Raw genomic sequence first — 24,428 nt, 5'->3', positions numbered from 1 at the left:
GCCAGACACAAAGGGCACATACTGTGTGATTCCATTTACCTAAAACACCCAGAATTGGTAAATTAAGAGACAGAGTGTAGAACAGCAGTTGCCAGGGGCTGGCGGGAAAGGGACATGGGAGTAATTGCTTAATGGCTAATTTTATGTTATGTAAATTTCATGTCAATTAAAAAAAAATCAACAGGGGAACAGACTTTAAGGACTAATGTCTCAATAATCAAATTTCTTATTTCTCAACCACCCCAGGCTCACCCCTTCTCACCACCGTATTTCCATTAACTAGTCATGGTGACTTGATCTCTTAATCATTTGGTAACTACAGTAACAGCTATATTACATATTCCCCATCATACCAAATTCTATGTATTATTTGCCTCTATTTTCCCTAATAGGCCTCGTCCTTGTATTTCTAGCACCTTCCACAGTACTTTCCATATATTGAAGTTTTAATAAACATGTTTTTAACTTCATATGATATACTTAGAGTATATAACTGAGTTACTATTTTCTAAGAAAAGAGAATACTATGTCACACTTAAGGATAAATTGCCAAAAGGATTTTCTAAGGGCAAGTGATTATTATGGGGCAAAATCAACACTGTTCCACTTCCCTGCGTGAATTTGTGGTTTGGGATTATTTTTGAATTGCTGCTATTGGTGGTGGAAACAAAAGACAAAATGTAATTATGTTGTTTTGAAGGGTAAAAAAACACTAAAAAGGGGAGACTATGGGCAAAGAAGACCACCATGAAAAAGTAGTAGATACTACTTTCTTTTCATCTCTATTTATAATTAATGTGAAATCCATGCTGCATTAAAGAGAAGGCACTTAGGTACTCTCATAGATGATAAAAAGTAGCAACCAAGGACAGCAGATTTTTACTTATATTTTCAGGGGTCTAATTTGCCAATTATAAAATAAGGTTCTTCTTCGAGTAATTTTAAAACACAGAATGCAGAGAGGCCAAAAATAAAACGGTGGTTTGTCCTGTAAGAGCTGTGCTATCTGCACTGATTAAGCAAACTTCCATCACCACTTCCTGTCTGAAACAAATGCAGAGTTACACAGGGTGTGCATAAATCTAAACCTCAGACACTACAAAGAGCAAACAGCATTTTCATCAGGAATTTTTAACTATTTTCTGATTAAAAAGGGAACAACATCAAGCTAACTAAAAAACTGTGCAAACTAGTGTTTGAAAAAAGTTAGGCCTTAGACTAAGTGGAAATATGGCCATTCATTTCAACGTAAGGAAGTCTAGAAGCTCAGGCATAGAACCAGCATGATCCTACGGGTTAAAAATGAATTGTTTGGAGAACAAATCAAATATTGTTTTAACCTCTATGCATTGCTGGTGATCAGGCAGTAAAGTGGATGATTTTGTTTTTGAAATGCCTGTTATTTGTGTTATAGTTCCATTTATCCCATTGTGTGTGTGCCTTATTTCCACCGCTTTTTAACCAAATGAGATTGGTACACCCAGGTTGGGGAAGTAGGGGAAGAGGCAGGCAGCACAGACTGCTGAATTCCAAACCACTGTCTCTTGCCTGCAAGGAGGCCCCACAATCTAGAATGCAGCATTTCCCCTCTATTAGAAATTAAAGAGCAAAAATGAAGTAACAACTAAAATGCTAACGGAACTGCTATTATTCCTAGCTAACACACTGTAGGTTTCCTGCATTAATCTGCAGCATGAGGTCAGGAAGACAATGTTTTCAACACTCAGCCTTGGAAATTTACAGGAGCTTTGATAACTCTCTGGTTGGCTGCTGCTTCTGTTGCCATGGAAACAGACTGCTAAAAATGGGGCATGTTTCTTTAAACTGATCATACCTTCACACAAATTCCCTTCTCCTTTTTGTCAAAAGTTGGAATGAATTTAAAGTATGCTTCTTGTGGTATGACAGTCTGGTGTCAAGCCAGGGGCCTGATACAGAATGGCAGAGATAACATTAGCCTGTGGCAGACATACATAAAGATATTATAAATATATGCATTTAAAAAATCTAATTTGGTTAAAAAGTGGTAGAAATAAAGCACACAGTAGAAATGAGATAAATGGACATATAACACAAATAGCAGGCATTTCAAAAGCAAAATCCTCCACTTAACTGCCTGATCACCAGCAATGCAAAGAGGTTAAAATAATATTTGATTTGTTTTCAAACAATTAACTTTTAACTGATGGGGTCATACTGGTTCTATGCCTGAACGTCTAGATTTCTTGCCTATATGGTTCCAAAAGAAGATAATGTTTATTTTTCTTATTTTGGGGGCAATAAAAAATTCTACATTCCACCACTGCATTAGAATTTCAGTGCGCAGCTGTAGGCAGAGGTGCTACGAGTTAAAGCTCTGCTTCCTAATCCCTCTATTATAGTGTGAAAATGTGAGTTGTATAAGACTCTCAAATGTCCTAATATAAATTCGTAGGTGGGCTCTCCGAATACAAGAACAATCGACAATGAAACAGGAAAACAGTGGAATATTGTTTACCTCCAGTATTTCTCAGAATAGTAAACACAGGCTCTTCTGCAGAGGTGACTTGATCCAGGCTCAGTATCTTGGATTTTCTTTCCATTTTGTGGATTTATGAATGGAGCTAATACATACACACATATATCTACATATATATTCATGTATATACCTACGCACACGTGTGCAGTTAGCCCGCCAAAACATAGACAACCGAGAACTGTCATAACCTGTGTGTTATCCTAAAATCCTAGCCAGATGATGATGTACCAAGTAGCCATGCCCAGCAGGGAGGGTGACCCCCTTATCCCTTGCCACACACACTGGCCAATCATTGTTCACGTATTACGATGGCATGTTTTATAAAGATAGTACCTGTAGAAAGATTCTGATGTTTGGATGCTTTTGGTGTTTAGCCTCCAAGACAGACAATCGGCTGGTTCTACTGTGTCGATTCAAATAAACAAGAAAAGGACAACTCTAGCAGATGAACATGCACACCAGGATTCAAGTTTCTATAATTCTGCAGATGAGAAACGTGTTCCTACTGACCAACAGGCAGAGACCGGACACTTACATCTCTTCAGAAATCTTACGCAGTTAGGAAATCACCAGCCTCTGCGTTCACCTGCTCTAGCAGCCTAGAACTTGGTTTTACTTTGTCCCGAACTGGAAAGGTTGGCCAAGCAGAGCTTTCGCATTGACAGGGCGTACTGTGTGTCAGGCACCGCCCCAAGAGCTCTCCACGCACCGTCTCATCCAACCTGCGTAACAGCCCTGCAAGATGGGCACCGATATTTATTTTCACAGAGGAATTAAGCACTTATCCAAGATCACACAGCTACGGAGAGGCAGAGCCAGAATTCATGAGGAACATTTAGTGTTTCCACAGGATAATTTTTCTAAAAAAACAAAACAAAACAACCCCCCCCCGCAAAACAAAAAGTTAGCACACAAAAAGAAATATGTCCTAATATGCTATTAGTTTTTGCCACCATGTCATGTAACCTCAACAATGCTTTTGATCACACTGCCTCTATTTTGTAAGAAATTCTATACATTATAATTCTAATAGAAAGTCATATACATCAATAAGAATTCCCTGGTGTTACGGACTGAATTGTGTCCTTCTCAAATTCATATGTTGAAGCGCTAACCTCCAGTGTGACTGTATTTGGAGACAGGGCCTTTAGGAGGTAATTAAAATTAAATGAGGTCATACGGTTGGGACTCTGGTCTGAGAGGATTAGTGTCCACAAAGGAAGACACCAGAGAGCGCACCCCCTTCCTTCTCTGCCCAGGCACGCACTGCGGAGAGGCCACGCGAGCGCACGGCGAGAAGGCTACCAGCCAGGAAGGGAGCCCTCACCAGAAACCTAACCCTCCCGGACATTCCAGCCTCCAGGACTGTGAGGGAAGCAATTCCTGTTGTTTAAGCCATGCCGTCTGTGGGATTTTGTTAATGCAGTCTGAGCTGACTAATAAAACTGGGAAGACACAAAGAAATTAGAAGATTATTCTCTTTGCCATTCTGAAGCCTGTTAAAGAACCCTGATAAAGCTATCATTAGGAAAGAACTGAAAACCCAATGTTTCAAACTTATCTATATTTTTTCCTGGAAGCTTTTAATAAATTAGAATGTCGTCATGATAGTACAGATGCTCCTTGACTTAGGATGGGTTTAAGTCAAAAACTGTAAGTCAAAAATGCATTTAATACTCTGATAAACCCATTGCAAAGTCCAAAAATCCTAAGTTGAGCTGCTGTAAGTTGGGGACCGTCTTATCACATTACTGAGGTGAGATTCGTATGATGAAATAGCAGCCAGTGCATACCTGGTACTCACACAGACTTTAAGGTGGTTTACATGGTAATTTGGATGTGCTTTTCTTCCTTCAGGTGATGGGATCAGGAAAACCATTGCAGCCCCAAGAACCCTTTCCTGATTGTCTAACCTGGGAGGTATCGCCCTTCTCTGAAATAACGTCTACTGAGTGACAAGCAGATGTCATGGGCTCTGAGCTGCAGACACAGTGCTGAACAGACCCAGCCCCTCCCCTCAAAGATCCTACGGCTCTCCTCGAAGGGGAGACGGACACTTAATAAAACAGTCATGACGGACACATATGGAGACTAAAAGGATCTGAGTTAGTCTGAGGAAGGGGCAGTGGTGCAGAGAAGGCGACACCCACGGTGAAAGTGGCAGGATGAGCTGCAGTTGCTCTGGTTGGAGGGTGGTGGGGGGGGGCATTCCCGAGAGAACAGTGATGATGCTTCTGGAGGCACAGGCAGGGCCTTTTACCCCATGGACTTTGGATTTTACCCCAGTACCATGGAGGCCCACTACAAGGTGTGAAGCAGCAGCACAGCTGAATAAGATCACATTTTAAGATGACGACTCTTGGTATCAGCGCAGCGTGACGGGGCCGGAGGAGGAGGGAGGGGAAAGCAGCGAGGCAGCTCTGTCTCTGCTGGAGTAAAGAGTCCTGTAGAGAGTCTGTCTGAGTAAAGGGGACCTGGATAAGGGCGTTGGCCATGGTGCTACAGTGCTGCAGACAGACGAAATACTACTAATTTTGAGGCAGGCTCTGCTGACAGGTTACGAAGAGGAGGTCAAGGAAGGTGTCAAGGATTGCCCCCGCTTAGGTTCCTAGCATGAGCCCCTGGGTGGACAGAGGTGCCATTTATCGAGATGGGAAGCCCTGGAAGAGTGTGTTTGGTGGGCGTAAAAGGCCCATCGGCCACGTCGGGGAGGTAGACGGCTGTCCAGGTCGGGAGCGCAAGAGAGCCTGGCCCTCAGTCTGTCATGCTCGCTCATTTGGAACAAAGTATGTATATGGTTTTCTTCTGTTATCTCATATGTGTGTGTGTTTTAATTTCTACGTTATCATTTACTTACTTTCTCACTCAAATAACAATTCGAGTCATCTAATAATGTTGTAGGAATCACCCTGTGCATGGCAGGCGGCCTGACACACCTCAACAGTGCCTTAATGGCACCAGTGCGTTACATTTTGGGTGAGCCATTAATTTATGGTTGAATTATATCTGAAGGTGATAGTTCAAATTCTTATATTCTGTTTAAGAAGGCAGGGAGGGGCATAATATTCTTCGAATACTTGTTCATAATAATGTGTCATGTAAGTTCAGGTAGAGTATGTATGAGATAATTTCCATCATTCCAAAAAACTGATGCTTTGGTAAAGTTATTTATTTAATCTATAGTCCCAGGTTGGATTACTCAGAATATTTTAGACAAATGTTCGTTTTCCCCTTAAATTCTACTATAGACAAGTCCCAGTACAATGTGTTAATCCACTCCACTGTTTGCTAGGCAACCTACCACACACTGTCACCTGCTTCATCTCAGCTGTTATTAACCGTCTGTGGCAGAATTGGGAACGTGGCCCCCAAGTCCGTAACTCCTCCCTATTCCCGACACCCATAGACGAGCCATATAATGACAGGAGCCCAGATACCCAAGTCACCTCCTCAAGGACAGCTGCCTAACCCACACTGGACTGTGTACTGAGCAAGAAATATACTTTGATTGGTTAAAACATTGCATTTTAGGGTTGTTAGAGCAGTTTTAGTCAGAGTAATTAATACACAACCCAATTTTCTTTCTGTAATATCTATTTTCACCATCAGAGAGCCAAACATCAATTTTTCCTCATTAAATTCACTTGCTACCATTTTGGCTTTGTTAAATATGGAATATAACTAGCTAGTAGCATTGGTATTATGATTCATTTGTCTCAATAATGACTCATTAAAACGCTTATCTGAATTAAATCATCTCAATTTATTTGATTTTCCTGAAAATTCATAATCATCAATTCTTTAGTTGTCAAGTCAGAGTGGCTTATAATATCCTTCTTAGTTGTAGATCCAGAAATTAATTTAAATCTCATGCATGTTGAGCATAATTAGAAAATGTTCAAAGCCTTTGGTAGACATGTTAAAATTTGAGATTCCCTATTGCTGCTTTGACAAAAGAAACTAGTCTAAAGAGAATTCTCTATTTTGAATTTGTTCAGGGGAATTCATGACATTTATTGCTATTCTCACCTACAGCAGAAAATAATTAAATTCTCCTACTATATGCATTGGTTGGTATTTATCAAAAAGTTTATATAAACATTAACTAAACTGTGAGGTGATATGCCTTATTATCCAAACAATTCTCTGGTATGTGATGACAATTCATAGGTGGTCAGCACTTAAAACTTTTTCCTTTTTTAAATTTTCAAAAGGTATTATTAAATTTTCTTGTTAAGGTATCACATAAATTCTTGAATCTTATGATATTTGCTTACAAAGTCTGTTCCTCCAATAATACTTTCAGCCAACTAGCACTGTCAACAATTACAGGAATTCTAAAATATCCCAATATAAGCAAGAAAGCAATGACTTGAGAAGCACAGTCTTCCAATCTCTGACAGCAGACATATGTCAGAAACGCCAGAGAGACCAAGCTTGTGTCTATGTGATTAAATGAACCAAAATTTATCTTTCCTTCACTACCTAGAAACATTGATTCAGACATTAAAAAAAAAAATTCTAGGCTGGGTGCAGTGGCTCATGCCTGTAATCCTAGCACTTTGGGAGGCAGAGGTGGGAGCATAACTTGAGGTCAGGAGTTTGAGGCCAGCCTGAGCAACATAGTGAGACCCCGTTTCTACAAAAAAAATAGAAAAATCAGCTGGGCGTGGTGGTGCACACCTGTAGTCCCAGCTATTCAGGAGGCTGAGGCAGGAGGATCACTTGGGGCCAGGAGTTGAAGGTTGCAACGAGCTATGACCGTGCCACTGCACCCTAGACTGGGCAACAGAGTGAGACCCTGTCTCAAAAGAGAAAAAGAAAAAAACAATTTCTAGAGGTTGCTCTTTCAAACAAACAAAAACCAAGTTTGTAAAAAATGAGTAGAAAATCAAACACTGTGAGTGTAAACATATAATAGATATTTTTAATATGTGTCCCTTAACACATGAGGCATAAACTATTAGGCATTATTAATAGTCATTTATACATTTGTCTCGTTTGACAAAACAGCATAGGTTCTAATCAGACTCTGGGACATAGTCAGTCAGTCAAAGGCACCTGAACGACTGCTGCCATCTCAATCAGCCTCCACGGGTTAACACAACTGATGTATGCCCAAAACCTCAGAGCAGACGAAGCTCACCAGGGTCTTGTCCCAATATTACATTCTATAAATCTGATAAGCTAAACACTGGTGTTCACCTGCAGGCAGGCACTGTGACACACCGAATTTTAGGAGTTCAATTTTGCATAGGGAACCAAGTTATTTTCTTACAACTCTTTTCTACAAAACTTATTTTTTTCCATTCTAATTAAATCCAGATTGAACTCTTTCAGTGTCACTAACTTTGAGGTAGCAGATCACCCTCATACCTATATACATTGTTTTACCCTCAGCCCTACCTACTGAAGAAAATGAGTAGAAATAAACAGTCCATTAAGATATAAAGCAACACCCAGCTCCATGCAACTGTGGTGAGACAGATTGATCATCCAATTATTTCTGTGGGTCATTTTAAAATTTGAAATTTCTCTCCCCTACCTCTTTATACCTACGAATTTACATGACGAGATAGACAATACTTCTGTTTTGTAAATATATACAGGATTTTAAATTTTAAATAGGAGGAAAAAGTAACAAAGAATTAAAAAACCAAGTAAGAAGAGGGATGAGAAACTGGCTATTTAAACCAGGCAACTCATAAAAACACTATGAAGTAAACACCGTTTCTCCTCATTGTACAAATGAGGAAATTAAGGCTCAGAGCAGTGAACCCACCCAGGGTCACCAAAGTAGTAGCTGGTACACCTGGGATTTGAACCCAAGTATATCTCACTCCAGGGTCCATGCTCTTTTGTCATGAGGCTACTGCACCTGTGTAAACTGAATGCGCAGTCAGAATTGTTAGGGAAAGAACCTACACATTATGTAACCGTCTCAGCTCCACTTTGCTGTTCCTGTTGATGATTCTCCTATCCTGTTTTTATATTTTAACCCTTGCTTTCCATGCTCCTTAATCACACTCTGCTGTTGTGACATCTTTTTACTTCTTCTATTCCATTTTCTTCTACTTTCCCAGTTTTTAAAGTAGCACAAAAATTGTTTTAAATGTATGGTATTAATAGAAGCTTAAAACTTGAATTTAATTTAAATGATGCATGGATAATTCTCAAACTTTTTAAAAATTAACGACTTTAAAAATTGAAACTCCCCTCAATGAGTTTCCAGAAATGTGTTCTAAAAACTTCCCTGGTATTGATTTTTGTAAGAATCTACAGTGAGGCAAGCTGCGCACAAGCAGAGGCAGCCCCATTGTTCGGTTCCCAGCAACAGCTATTTATATGTGTGTCATTTGTTTCCATCTAGGAGTTTTTTTTCAACCCATACCCAAAAGTAGTTCAACTCCAGCAAATCGAACTATTGTTTCTTCTTCTTATCTTTTAAATCTGTAACAATCTACCATCACATTCTCACATTCGAAATGTCTGAGAGGAAAAAAAAGGAGGAATATCCCTTTGGAAGAAGCCCAAAGTGCTGCTCAGGCTAACTCTGCATTCACTCTCTGTTCTTTATAAGATGAGCCAGAGCAAGTGGGGAGGTGTGGGGGCGGCGGATAGCAGGAGCTCAAAGCAGGGAGAAGGAAAAAGGGATATTGCAGGGGTTTTGCCTCCCAAAGAGGACTAGAAAATCAATTTTCAAATTAAACAAGCATTGGGAAGGGTGACCCTCAAGTCAAATTTAGGAAAAACTTATTTTCTCTAGACCCTGAATTTCTTCAACCATGGTCCTTGATCTCCAGCTGCTACAGTAAAGCCAGCTGTGCACTGGTTAGCCTCACTTCAGTGTGCCTGGACAGAGGGCAGCATTACCCATACCTCTGGCCATTTCCTTAGATCAATCACTGAGGTACCTGCACAGCGTCACTAGCAGTAATAATTGACAATATTCTCAAGCTTATTCTTTGCTTGCTTTGTTAAAAAAACAAAGCTATGCAATGTGCTTTTTAAAACAAAAATGACGCCATGCAATGCATCATTTTAGGATTTAATTAAGAAAGCTAGCCACTTTTTTGGTTTTAAATAAAACATAACATAAACATCTTAATTGAAAAAAATGAATTTTCCTGGAATTATGTGTTTGTAAACCCCAAAGCAGCAGTGCTCTGACTAATACTGAAAAGGAAAGGGCCTCTCCAAAAAGGCATAGGGGGCCAAAAAAAAAAAAAAAAAATTGGAAAGAATACACAACATGAACCTGGAAAGATTTTACCAAAATGAGGACTGGTTTCATAAGTCCCCTCACCATATTAATTACTGCAAAATCCCTACAGTTCTACCAGCTACGGATCTTTAGCAACAGCTACCAAGAACAGCATTAAGCTTTCATTTCAAAGAACTCAGCCCGTGGAAGCTACATGAGCGAATAGAGAGCAGACACACGCATGGTAAGCAGACACAGACGCTCAGCCTGGCTGATGGGAATATGAATTTGGCAGTTTTGCCCCTGTCCGCAGACAGACTGACCTTCCTTGAGACTTTTCTGGTTGCTCCCCTCAAGGCATTCCTTTTCTTTTAATGGTTCAAAATCCCCAGCAGTTAAAATCTCTGGGAAGCCCTGTTGCTGCTTCTTGGAGCTATCGATCATGGTGAGAGGCTTCTGGAGACAGGCAGCATCAAGCAGGAGAAAAGCTTAATTTGCAGAACAGGAGAGAGCGGTGCTCAGAACACTGGTCCCTGGGTCCTTGGTTGCGCCCCACAATACCCCAATCACTGGGCAATTATGTCTTTAAGCAGCTGAAGGCAGCCATTACCCTTTAGTTCCCAGCTTGACCTGCAAATACACTCATGCCGCTGGAAGCCCTTAACTCTCTCCCACGTCGGGAGGCAGAGCCACACAGGCACGATTCTAAAATCCCACCCCTTTTCCCAGCCAGCCCCCTTCCCCTTGCCATTCCAGCTTCCCCCGCACTGGATACTTCACTCTGCAGTTTGACGGTCCGAATCATCTGACAAACACTGAGTCAAGCAGTTAAAAATAAATCCTCGAGCTGTTAAAAGAGAAGACTTTGCTGATACCTAAGACGACAAACTGCTGCCTGTGGTCTCTCTTCGGCTCTCTCTAAACACAGCCACAGGCTGCGGAAATACTTTATATCGGCCAGACAAGCAAATTCATTACTCATTAAGTTCTCCAGCTAAACAAACGGCAGTCTAGGGCATCTGAAGGAAGCGGCTCTTATCTCAGCAGAGGCACCGCACTGAATAAACATGCTACTAGCAGATCTGGTGAAAACAGTGTCCACTCACTACCAAAGTTCTTCTGTGGTGTGCTTTTTGCTGCATATGGCTCTTCCTGGCAAAGCCAGTGCTCTTTGTAATAGGAAAATGTACTGTGATTGCAGCTTTCTTCCTTCGGCAGTTCAGACCTGAGCAGCAGTTTTCCTTTGTACCACTAGTCGGCTGAGAGTTAACATCGCCATGATTTTTTTTAAGGAAAATCTCCTCCCCTGTATTAAAAGCAGCGACACTGAGAGCTTCTATCTCATGACAGATTCAACCAGCGACTAGCCCAAGTTTGATTTCGCATGAGCTATCAAGGATGGGCACCTCTCCGGCAAGCCACAGGCTGCAAAGTCACCAAAGCCCAAACAGGCTGCTGTTTACAACATATAAGGGACACTGCTGGAAGGAAATCTCTAGGTATGGTAATTCCAGGCAAATGTGGAGACAAGCCCATTTGCATATACACCAAATATATATCTGTAGACAAAACAATCTAATTGTTTAATGGTTCAAAGTATGCTCCTTTGCAACGAGCTCCCATAAAACTCACGAGAGGCTGTAAGAGCAGTAGACAGCGAGCCCTGTTCCATGAGGGATCCATTTTGTTCACTTTTTTACAATCGACATCTAGCAGAGTGCCTGGAATATTAGGAGTTCCCAATAAATACTTGTTGTGTGATTGAGTGAATGAATGAAAGCAGAAGAAAGTGCATCAGGAAAACTTCTTTGGATAATACTTAGAGTTCTAAAGAAGTCCTAGACAATGATTAAGAGCTACTAATTTTAGGCCGGGCGCGGTGGCTCATGCCTGTAATCCTAGCACTCTGGGAGGCCGAGGTGGGCGCATCGTTCTGAGCTCAGGAGTTCGAGACCAGCCTGAGCAAGAGCGAGACCCCGTCTCTACCAAAAAATGGAAAGAAATTAATTGGACAGCTAAAAATATATGTAGAAAAAATAAGCCGGGCATGGTGGCGCGTGCCTGTGGTCCCAGCTACTCGGGAGGCTGAGACAGGAGGATTGCTTGAGCCCAGGAGTTTGAGGTTGCTGTGAGCTAGGCTGAGGCCACGGCACTGGCCCCAGGCAAGAAAGTGAGACTCTGTCTCAAAAAAAAAAAAAAAAGAGCTACTAATTTTAGATGAAATATTCTCTTACAGGAAGCACATTTTTTTCTTTAAAACAACATAAACAGATACATTTTAATTATGCACCTGATGTGACCCTCCTGTGGGATAAAGAAAGGCTTACATTTTTACTACCAAAAAAAATCAATATTCTTTTCATAACTGAAACACAGATGGGACTGGATGAAGCACTCTGTCCTTTGTCCATGGTTCCAAGGCTGGTACCCACTAAACCTGCATTGTTCTAGAAAGATGGCTGTTCACTCTTCTCCAGCATCTCACAAGACATGTTTCTTGTCAACTGAGATTCCTTCTGAAAGAATTTAAGCTCACCCTTGGCAGTCCAAACCTCTGCAGGAACAAACAGTGACGAGCTTATCACACTTCTCAAAAATGCCCTCAAACATTCTGCTACTATCTCTGATCCGAAGGCCTGTATTCTTTTAAATAGACTACTCCTGTGCTCTTAAAGAAATAATAAAAATAACCATCATTTTTTTTGAGGACATTCTTTAGGCTACTCACTCAATTAGATGTTTTGCCAAGTTTATCTCACTTAACCTCCAACAATCCTTGGGATCACTATGATTATTTGTTCCTCATCGACATTTTACAGATCAAGACCAAAGTCACAAAGCTTGTAAGTGGCAGGTCTGGAATTTAACCAAAGCCCAAGTCTGTCTATGGCCTTGCACTGCCTGTTGTCTTCTAGAATATGCTCCACATCCAGGCTTTAGTTTGATCTCGAGACAGGTTTAACAGCAGAAGCCATAACTTTTATAGCCTCCCAGTAATTCTACTCCTGATGAGAGAAAAGAGAGCCAACAAAATCACACTAAAATGATTTTATGAAAGCATTTTCACTTTTCATGAAATAATAACAACAGTAGCCAACTTTACTTGGTGCTTACTATGTGCCACAGTCTAAGTGTTTTTTTATGTATTATCTCATTTACTCTGTTGACAGACTTGTGAGTTCAACATTATTATCCTGATTTACAGATGGGAAAACGGAGGCTGAGAAAAATCAAATACTTTCTCAGAGGCGGCACATCTTACAAGTGACAGCCAGGATTCCAAAGCAGGCAGTGTGACTACATTCTTAATTACTTCGCAAAAAGAAAAACAATCATTTCACTTCAGGAAATTAAGGGGGGGAGGGACAACAACAACAAAAACATAAACCCTAATATTGTCTTTTTCAGGACGTTGCTTTAAAATCCTGAAAAATGCCCAACTGTTTTTAGGCAATAAGTGTAGGAACCCTACTAACATACACAACTACGCCAGCCACTCTGAAAGTCTTTACTGGCTCTGTGTGTATGTATTCAGTGTGTGTTAAATGTGTTTTTTAAAAGTTCTCTTTTAAGGAGCCTCCATCTGCTTATGATTTTTCTATCTGATAAGTATCAAAAATCCCAATAAGGAAACACATTGTCCTGTTGCGGGTTTATACCAGAAGTCTTATCTTTGCAGTTTTGAAAGAAAATAATTTCTCTAGTGGTGAATGTACCTGAAAGAACAGTTATTTTGCTATTAAAAATGTTTGAAATAATTTCAAATTCAGAGCATTTTCCTCCCACATCACCTGTGAATAGGGTCTAACATGATACCTCTTTACCCTAAGTACCCAAATTCCTACAAACAAGGCTATTCTCCTACAGAACCACAATATGAACATCAACATCCAGAAATTAACACTGACATGTCACTACCATTTAACCCACAGACTCCATTTAAGTTCCACCAATGGTCCCAACAATATCCTTTACAGTGAAAGGATCCAAACAAGGATTACACATGGTACTGAGTTACCACGTCTCTTTAGTTTTCTTCCATCTCAAACGATCCCTCAGTCTTTCTTCACTTTTCTTTCCTTGAATTTTGAAGATTACAAGCTAGTTATTTTACAGCAATTAGCGCTGTAAAATATTTTGTGGAGAGGTACTTTGAGACCAATCCACTGATGTACTTGGCTGAATTATTTATTACTATGATGGTTGCCAAATGGTGATTCTGAAAATTCCCACATTCCTTCTACATTTATTAGTGGCACATCCTATTGTAATAAAAAGAATTCTCTTTACACGGTTTATTTTACCTATTTATATCAGCATGGGCTCATGGGTTATAACTTGTTATTATCCTTAGTTATTCTGATGCCCAAATTATCCCAGATGTGGCTGGTAGGGACTTTCACAGTTTCTTATTGTCGTGACACTATCGTTCTTTGAGCGCTTTCTTACTTTCTGGCACAAAATGTCTCAGGCTTATCTTGTGCTCGCTGCTATTGGGTGTCTCTGTTTCCAGGCCTCTGTAGACAGACCTGGGGAATGTGTCTGGGTTCACACGCACCGTACACAGATTTACATCTCTCCATATGAAGAGATGTAAATATGCGTCTGTATTTATTTACGTATATTAAGAACCCTGAGTTCACCCCAATGCCTCCAAATACAACCCAGTGCCCACAGGTTCATTCTCACGTTCTCTTTTCTACATCTGTAGCTCCCTTCTCCTACAGGGGGAAACTTGTCTCCCATGGTCTTTGCCCCTCCACCCGTGGACACAGTCACCCTGTACACCCACCACTGCCACTGCTGTGTCCAAACCCTGTGCAGATGCCTCCTCACCCCACACTGGCCCACTGCGCCCTCTCCCAAAGGCCAGCTGCCTTGCTCAGCCCCACCGTGTCTTTTGGATTGAATCAGGGAGGGAGCGAGGGAGGGGACTGGCATTATCTCTCAGTGAGAGAAGCCCACAGTCGTCACATGAACTGCTTCCCAGTAGGTTTGTCCTTGTTCCTTACTGCATGTGCTACATCGTCTTCACTGTCATTTGGCTCTACTGTCACGAGTGGCATTTAACTTCAAATGATATGTGATTAAAGCCACTTCTGCTATGATAAATCTGCTTCCACAGTGTTCGTGTGTACGCAAACTCAAACGAGTTGTTTTAGTATGAAACAGACCATAAATCAAATCAATTTTCCCACCACCCCAAGCACAGATACTCAGTAAGTGTGAGAAAAACTGTATGGCTTAGAGACTTGGAACAATCCAAGAAAGCCTTTAGGGAATTAGAACACAAACAAACGCAGCTCAAGAGACTTACAGAAAAACTTGGCAGAGTGAGTAAATGCTTACAAAACTGCTGATAAAAAGGTTACTGCTGGGATGATGCTGTGCTTCAGCAAAAACCTGAGAATATTACCAACTGGGTAATGATCCATCAATGTAAAAACATTCAAAAGTAATGAATAAAGCGATTAGTAACAAATGCAAAGAGATTGCTAAATACTGAGGCATATTTCTCTGGTGGCATTCTTGACATGGAGATTGAGAGAAGATGACCTTTTTTCCATCTTCCACGGCTCAGTATTTGGTAACAGATACTCAGTAGCTGGTCGCTGACGTGAATAAGGGTCACACAGGCTCAGCCGCAGTATTATAAAATCAACACAGACAACTACATTGGATGCATTTAGGAGGAAAAAAAAATCTCCATCTAGGTTTCACCTAAAATATTTCTCTAAGGCTACCATATTTTTAGTAAGATACATATTTGATCCTTATTTTTCTCCTTTGTAACATGATAAACACCACTGTAAAATACCGTATCTTTACGTCATTACTAAATGGTCATGGTAAATCTTTTTTTTTTTTTTTTTTATGTGCTCACATTTATTAAAATTGTCCACATTACTCATAGGAATAAGCTTCATAAAATTTACATACTGAATACAGTAAAAATCAGTTCTAATGAAGATTTAGCTGTCTTCCTAAATAAAAATTTCTGTGTTTGAGGTATCACTTTAAGACATGCCAATATGGCACAACCCAGGAGTCTATCCTAAAAATCCTGACCAATACAGCATCATCTCTGCAAGACTTACTAGTAGGCTGAACTATACTAGTCTCTCTAAACAAGGAAGAAATATTTAATTGTTACAAAAACAAAGGGGGCAGATACTAAAAACTCTGCATTTCAGAAAACAGTGAAACTTTGTTATAAATATTTTCATTATCATCTTCTTGCAGACACCATTCATTTAAAAAGTCCTAGTCAAGACCAATAAAGCAGCTTCGTCTCCTGATATTAAAAAAAGCCTAGCAGTTTAAAAACAATAGTAAAGAATTTCATTATCTTTGTACATTACATTTTAGTACATAAAGCTATTAAATTTTTCAGTGTCAAGAGCAAAGCATTACCCCCTACCTAGCTTCATCAATGGAAGGTGGACACCTGATTTAGCAATACTTACTAACAGCTATGTAGATTACCTGTGTTTACTGTAGTAATGCCATTTTACTATCAATTTATGAAGTCATAACACTAGCCAAATACACAGAGACAAATGCCAAAAATGATGTGTTTTGTATGTACACACACCTTGGGGCATGACTATCAAGTAATAAGACTGATTTAATACATTATAGTCATAGCACATTAAAAATGTATTGCCAGAGGGATAATAGTCCCACATATGAAAAATGTCTATATGGAAAAGGCTGTGATTTATTGCAAAGCAGAATATACAGCAAATACCAAGGAAGGGCACATAACTTTTAAAAACAAATTTTTAAATTTAATGGCTTAAGCCAAAGTCTCAGTTACTTTTTGGAGAATTCCGAACTATTAGGGGTAGAAGAATGTTTTTCCTTTTTCCTCTTCTTTTTTTCCTTTTTGTGATGTTTCCCCTTTCTTGATTTACTCTTTTTTTCTTTTCTTTCTTCTGGTATTTTTGTTTCTTTTGTTTTGAAGTATCTTCTTCATTGGAACTGGATGAATAAGACCTTTTCCTTTTCTTTTTCAATTTGATTTTCTCTTTGCTTTTTTCTTTTTTCTTCTCCTCTTCTTCATTTATTCTTTTTTCCTGTAATGCCTGAAATTTATTCAGTTCTTCATTCTCTTCATCACTATCTTCACTGCTTGTACTGCTGACATCCAAAACTATGTCCCTTTTGGGGTCTACTCGGAGAAAATTGCGGCATTCAAAAGTCAGGTGACCAGGGTAGCCACATTTTTTACAGCCTGCTCTAACATTGTCCTTGTTGCAACCTGGGACTGCCATGACGGTGGTAAGAGAGGTCGCTGGAGCCTTCGCCTTTCGAGAACGCGTTTGCTTCCTCGGTTATGGTAAATCTTAACAGTTAATTTAAAATACGTTTTTTATAAAAAAGGACAATTAAAGAGTGATATCTCTGCAATCAGCATGCCTTAAAAGTCCTTTATTGTTATCGCTTTTTAAATATATATTGAAGAAGTCCTTCATTTTGTCACTTTAAAAATATATATTGAACATACAGTATTTCAGATGTAAACAGAGTAACAAATTAGTCCCTATGGAAACTACTGTTTCATGAGGAAGGACAGATTTTTCTGACATTTCTCAGGTAATGAAATTTTGAAGGAAAGCATCAGCGAGTTTGCAGTGAGGTTGTGCAGCACAGCTAAACACGACAACAGGGCGAACAGCTCAGTCGCTTGGTTTGTGACTTGTGCTACTGCCTCTCATCCTGGAGCAGATGGGCCAGGAAATGGGGCACTGTCCTCTCAGGTCCACTTCGCCTTCTTTGAGGATGTGAATGGCAACTAAGGCCGGGCTTTCTGGGATTAGAATTTTACCATTAACGGTTTGCTGATTAACCTTGCTTAAACTGAGAGAATGTCACGTGGAATGGGGGCATGGCAGCATGAGAAGATGCCACCGTGTGCAGCTGTCCTCAGGCAGGTCTTCACGTCACTGCGGCAGCACTCGACTGGAACCTTCTGACTGCACTTGAGGAAGACCGCCACCAGTCTCCTCCTGCTCACGTCATTAGCGCACATAACCAAGGGATGGCAAACTATATAGTACTTTAACAGCTTGAAAAAAGTCATTCAAATCCTTTCTCTATTTCTAAGCTTTATAGTTACTTATAGAAACTATAACTGGCTGGAACTGGCTAGAAAATGTACAACAAAGAGCTTCCCTCAGGTTATCCGATCAGTCTTCTTCAAATTCTGAGATGACTCCCCCAGTTACGGAATGTAAGAATGAAATGACTAGAGCTTGGAAGGTTTAGCATCAATGCAAGGGGTGAGGGAAAAGTAAAGAGAGTCAAATCCCAGCAAAGACTGGAAGGTACATCATTAAGTTACGATCGGCCCGCTGTTGAGGTCAGTAGTTGTACTGACAAGAAAACTATGGCAGTGTTTCTCAGCCTTTTTTACATTATGGCCTGCCTGCCTCTCTTTTAAATAATTTTTTTCCTAATCGCATTTCATGAAATTTTAATACCACAAATTTACTATATGTTTATATACTGTTACGTATATCTGTACCTTATACATACATAAAAAGAACATTTTTTCCCATCTCTCAAGAACCAATTTTCACCCCATTTAGAAAGCTTAACCTATAAGAGGAAAAGTCAACGTTTCCTATTTTGTTAAGAAAAAAATAGTATGGGCTGGGCACGGTGGCTCAAACCTGTAATCCTAACACTCTGGGAGGCTGAGGCAGGAGGATTGCTTTAGCTCAAGAGTTCGAGACCAGCCTGAGCAAGAGCGAGGATCCTGTCTCTACTAAAAATAGAAAAAATTAGCTGGGCGTGGTGGTGCACGCCTGTAGTCCCAGCTACTCAGGACACTGAGGCAGGAGAACTGCTTGAACCCAGGAGTCTGACAGCACTGTACTCTAGCCCAGGTGACAGAGCAAGACTCTGTCTCAAAAAAAGAGTAGAAGTAGGATAATAAGAGTGAACTGTGTGCAGGAAACACACAATAAGAAAATAGCAAATGCTCACCATCCGTAATAATGATATTTGGGTCATAAATAAATTTAGTATATTTTTTGAGGATCTTTTGATCCTCAGCAGCTGAGGTGTGGGGTGACATGTATTGATATTTATGTTTTATCTAAAAAAAAAAAAAAAGAAACTGAAGTTCAGATAAGAAATGATGTTTTCAAGTCACTCTGCTGGTGAGCCCAAATCTTTAATCCCAGTCTTCTGATAACACCACTTTTCACCAAAAGCAAAAGCCTGTATGTATTTTTTTCCTTTTTACTAACTCTACATGTGATTTTCAAAGGTATGTATTAAGAAAAATTGGTTATTTTAGGAGGACGATAACATCACAGACTGCCTTGTCTACAGAAATGCAATAACAACAATAGCTATTTTCTATGATTATAGAAATTAGGAAACAATGCATATCAAATACCCATCACAGGCATAAGGGGCACACCCCTTGCCCCATGGATTTGGAACTCATTTCTGGAAGGATCTCCCTTTTCTGTTATCCCCCATGGCTGTGTGTTTGCTAGGTTTAGAGCGTCTCTGGCAAGACATACATGCATATATGTAAACGCAGACCTGCACACTAGCCATAACACCATACACACATTTTACATCTTCCAACCACAGCCCCCAAGGTCACAGCCCAGGTGCAGATAAAGTTAACCATGTTTTTGGTTTGGTACTTAATATCTTCTCGTGTGTTCCTACTGCTTGAGATTTCATTTATTAGCTTAAAATTTAAATTTGTTAAACATGCAGAAAGCCCTGCTGATACTTTTTCACTTAACTGGAATAATGAATAGAAAAACTGGTTTAGGTAGTATGAGACACACTGGGACTAAGAAATTGATATTTGAAAGACTTTTACTTTAATGCTATTTAGTCACCTCATCGATACAAATACATCTAAGATGTCATTCAAAACAACTCACTGAAGGTCAATGTGTACTTACCAAGAGCATTCTATGCACTGGGGACCACGTTAGGTGTGTGGGACACAGTCTCTGTTCCCCAAGGAATATGGTCTAGAGTTTTTAACAATTTCTGACTGCTACCTTTCTCCTCTTTCCATTCTTTTACTCTTATTAGAATGCTCTTTATACCAGTGTTTCTGTAACTATCCGTGGTTAGGGGGAATATTTTAAAATTTCCAATCTGCTGTGGACCAAGATGTGGTCCCCCTGTGCATGACTGGTAGGGTCATGTTATAATAGTTTGGCAACATCCAGACTCCTCTGTACTCTGTTCAACAAGAGGAGTCCACAAATCATGCCCCTGAGTGTTTTACCAGTGTCATACTGCCATAAAAGTTTCTAAACACTGTTTCTCAAGTTACCTCACAGGGGACTGTTCACACCCTAGTTGCATTTGTCTCCCTTAGTTATCTTTAGATCTAGGATAAACTGTTTCAACCACCCTAAATTCTTTCAACGTCTTGATATTCTACCATTGCACCTTGCCTATCTGCCCCTAAATGACTAATCATGGTCAAGCAGTCAACCATAAGGTCTGGGAATTGGGTAGAACACTAGAACATAGATCTCAGGAGTCCAAAGATGTGTTCTTGAGTGTTCATGAATTCTTTTTAAGAAAATGCAAACATTTTATAATCAAGTGCTGTCATACATAGCAATGAAAAATAAAGAAAAGTCAAATGTTTTCTGGCGGGGGGAGACAGAGTCTCTGTCACCCTGGGTAGAATGTAGTGGCATCATCATAGCTCACAGCAGTCTCAAACTCCTGGGCTCAAGCGATTCTCCTGCCTCAGCCTCCCGGGTAGCTGGGACTACAGGGACAAGCCACGACGCCCGGATAATTTTTGTATTTTTAGTAGAGACGGGGTCTTGCTCTTGCTCAGGCTGGTCGCAAACTCCTGACCTCAAGCAATCCTTCCACCTTGGCCTCCCAGAGTGCTAGGATTACAGGCGTGAGCCACCGCGCTCAGCCGAAAGTCAAACATTGTGATGATGACATATTCAAGCCTAGAGAAGGCAAAATGATACCCCACCTCCAGTAGTTTGCATAGAGAAAAGGGATAGGAGGAATGAGTCATCATGGCATATGGTAGTACAGACGCTGAGCCTGTGCTAGGCAGTGAGTACCTTTGTCAGGTGTCAAGCAGCAATCACATTCATATAAAAATGCATCCTGTCACAGTAAGTTAATACTGATTTGAATTTCATTAGCATTGTGGATTTCTGTAATTAACATGTAAAGTGTTTTGGTTTTGTAGTTGTGTTAAGTGCTACTAAGCACCAAGGAGTTTATACTTCATTTACGATTGCACATAATCCAGCAACATTAAACTAATAAAAACCGAGTCATCTGCTAATTGTTTTTAAAAGGTTTGCACATTACTTAAGTTTGTGAAACCCTACTTCACTGTATAACTCAAATGGAGAGAGGAGATCCATTTAATCTACTGCTTGGCTTCTACAACATTATCTTGAGGTAGAAATTAAACATTTGCCTTTGTTTACCTATCTGACTGGGTGTCCAATTTTACCATTTTGGGAGTCAGGACAAAGGCAGAGATAACCAAAATGCGTAGCCTGAGAAATTAAAGAGCCAAGATAACTATCCAAATGCAGCATAAAGTCATGTCATGCCCTCATATAAGCTCCAAAGTGTTTCCTTTGTCCCTTATTGACTACTTTGAATCACCTGCACCTCTGTTCCAAAGCATTTTCATTCTCCTCAAGATCACCCTACACTACCTCCCTCATATCTTTCTTAGGATGTAACTTGGACCCCTAGATTCACAAACAATATTGAGGTCTTCAGATATAAACTCATTTTCACCTTCCTTTCCCCTCCCATTCTTGCTTTAGTCTTTGAGGAAGAAGTAATCTTTTTTCTTGCCATAGGCAATCCAGACAATTTGTTTAGGACTATAATCCCTTCTGCCTACTTACAAAACTGTGATCGATAAATTATACTTCTCCACTAGGATTTTTCATGCCTACCAAGATATCTGCCTTTCCCCTTATACTCTTCTCTTCTCTAATCTAAAATTCTGACTCCCCATTTCTATACTCTCTCCCTCATAATCTCAAACCTTGCACTAGCATCCACTATCGACTCACCCACCAAGGCACAGATACACACACCCAACCTCCAGATCATGTACTTCTTGCTTTCTAAATGAGTTTTCTTTCTGGAGGTAAGATACCCTCAATTTTAAGATTATATGCTATACTCAGGACTAAATCATCGAATTTTATAAGACAGGCTTTGCTTCACTTTTGTGGAAAAACAACAGATAAAATTAAAACACAGAAAACACAATGGCAAGTAATGGGCTAGCCTAGATCTCAGGTTGGTCCATCTCTGAACAATGCACTTAAAAACCATGTCATGCTGTCTTGTCTTTGCAGTCCCAATGTCCCAAACAAATACCATGATTGCTCAGTACTGCCTCCATGAATAAACAAATGTCACTCAACTTACCAACACTCTGTGCCTCTCCCCTATCTACTTAATTCAGCCCACATTTCTTAGCTTGGCATTCGAAGCCACCAATGCTTTGTCTCCCCCTTCCTGAACAGCATTATTAACTCCCTACATGTTCCCTATGCTTCAGCTAAATCAAACAGCTTAGTATTCCCTAATACACTCTGAGTTGTCTTTGTCTTTGCTCAAGTTTTTTCTTCTGCCTGGAATCCCCTATTTCCAATCTCTGCCCATGGAAACTGTACTCAATCTTCAAGAATGAGTTCTAGTATCAATCTCTTTTACAAGCTTCCCAGGACGTCTTTCTCCACTCCTAAGAGTCAGGGCTTTTCCTCTGCATACTGTGAACACTGCTGATACCTGTCCTCAGAGGACTCAGAACTCTGTGTGATGATGATAAAGAAGAAGATGCTGCTGCCAGTTGTTGATGTTCACATGTCACTGTTTCCTGCAGCACTGTGCTTATGCATGGTGTTAAGTGCTTTTACATCATTAACTCCGTTTACTCCATTCAATAGCTCTACCTACTACTGTCTCCATTTCATGGTGAGGCACTGCAAGGCTAAGTCACTTGTCCAGCTACACAGTTTTTGAGAAGTGGAACGGGAATTTTAACCTAGTCGGTGTGGTTTCAGTCTACCAGCTTTCCTCAGTGGGTTTCGTGAGAGAATTAAGCCCTAACGCCCAAAGGCATCTATTGTATATAATAACTTATTAATAAATTCCTTCCTGAAATCTCTAAAATGGTATTAGGCATGTCATCCTTGGGCGACTTGAGAAAACAGTCATTCAAACATTCTCTTACAGAGCCCGGGCTGAGAAAAGCTGGATGTGTTTACTCCCTTGTGTTTTCTCTCAACACCTGTCAATACTTCCATATTCCTGACATCCCTTCCCCATCTTAGTTTGCAGTCTTTCCAGCTGAAACTGCATCTCATTCGTCTTTTTATTCCTATGAGATCTACTCCAGTGTTTCAAAATTTGTCACATGGTCAAGTTTCTCTCCCATTAAGTAAATTCTTACATTCAGCAGTCCAGGCTAGTTGATAAGCATCTTCCTTATAATAAGCTAACAACTAAAACTACCTGTTGTGTGTGTGTTTGTGTGTATATATATACATATATATTTTTTTGGTTGTGTCTGACAGATACTTCAAAATCAATTTTACTGAGATATAATCTAAGACGATAAGGTATATCCATTGAAAGTGTATAAACTGGTGAGTGTCAAGTGAGGTACACCTGTGAAACCACAACCACATTCAAGACACAGGACACTTTCATCATTCCCAAAAGATTTCTCTTGCCCCTCTGCAGCACTTCCTTCTGCCACACCTAGGTCCAGATAATCACTGATCTGCTTCCTGTCACTATAAATTAGTTTGCCTTTTCTAGAATTTCAGTAAATGGAATCACACAGGATGTAGTCTTTTGTGCTTGAATTCTTTCACTCAGCGTGATGGTTCTGAGATTCATCCATGCTGTTGCATGTATCGGTGGTTGGTTCCATTCTCTTACGGAGTAACCCACTGTATGGATGTACGTTTTGTTTATCCAGTCATCTGTTGATGGACATTTGGGTAGTTTTCAGTTTTGAGCTACTATGAATAAATCTGTCATGAACATTTGTGTACTCACCTTTGTGTAGATATTTATATTCATTTCTTTTGTATAAAGACTTGGTCATGTAGAAGGTATCTGCTTAGCTTTTGAAGAAACCATGAAGAAACCAGCAAACAACCATCTATCCATTAGTGAATGAACAAATAAATTTTGGTATATGCATACAAGGGACTACTACTCAGCAATAAAAACAAACTACATACAACATGGATGAATCTCAAAATAATTATGCTGAAGAAGCCAGACAAAAAGAGTGCATACTAAATGTGATTCCATTTATAAATAAATTTTAGAAAATGTAAATTAATTATTAGTGAAGAAACAGATCAGTAGTTGCCTGAAGACGGTGATGGAAAGAGGAATGGATTACAAAGGGGCATGAGGAAATTTCCAAGGGGTGGTGAAAATGTTTGTTATCTTGATTGTGGTGATGATTTCACAGGTGAATACATGTGTCAAAATTCCTCAACTGGGGCTGGGCACGGTGGCTCACACCTGTAATCAGAGCACTCCGGGAAGCTGGGCCAAGAGGATCACTTGAGGTCAGGAGCTTGAGACCAGCCTGAACAAGAGTGAGACCTCATCTCTACAAAAAACAGAAACTCAGTGGGGCATGGTGGTACGTGCTGTAGTCCCAGCTAC

General features: G+C 40.1%; 2 protein-coding genes across 3 annotated transcripts in view; both read right to left on the bottom strand.

Annotated features, from left to right (window-relative positions):
- The window catches only part of MKL2 (MKL/myocardin-like 2), a 165,882-nt gene that overhangs the window by 48,759 nt on the left and 92,695 nt on the right, over window positions 1–24,428 (bottom strand). The window contains exon 1 of one of the 2 annotated variants that reach the window (XM_012647815.1): window positions 10,046–10,362. The exons of the other annotated variant lie outside the window; for it this stretch is intronic. Within the exon in view, the coding sequence (XP_012503269.1) occupies window positions 10,046–10,166 (121 nt within the window). The 5' untranslated portion in view covers window positions 10,167–10,362. Of the gene's footprint in view, window positions 1–10,045; window positions 10,363–24,428 lie in introns of those variants that run through there. 2 annotated transcript variants of the gene reach the window in all.
- LOC105813176 (protein SREK1IP1-like) lies at window positions 16,426–17,052 on the bottom strand. Its single transcript, XM_012647816.1, is given in 2 exon segments — window positions 16,426–16,654; window positions 16,657–17,052. Coding segments are annotated over 2 exon segments (459 nt in total). The 5' UTR covers window positions 17,000–17,052; the 3' UTR covers window positions 16,426–16,538.

Source organism: Propithecus coquereli, unplaced genomic scaffold, assembly GCF_000956105.1.
Source record: "Propithecus coquereli isolate 6110/MARCELLA unplaced genomic scaffold, Pcoq_1.0 Scaffold27, whole genome shotgun sequence".
NCBI classification, from domain to species: domain Eukaryota; kingdom Metazoa; phylum Chordata; class Mammalia; order Primates; family Indriidae; genus Propithecus; species Propithecus coquereli.
This window is presented reverse-complemented; position numbering and strand designations above follow the sequence as displayed.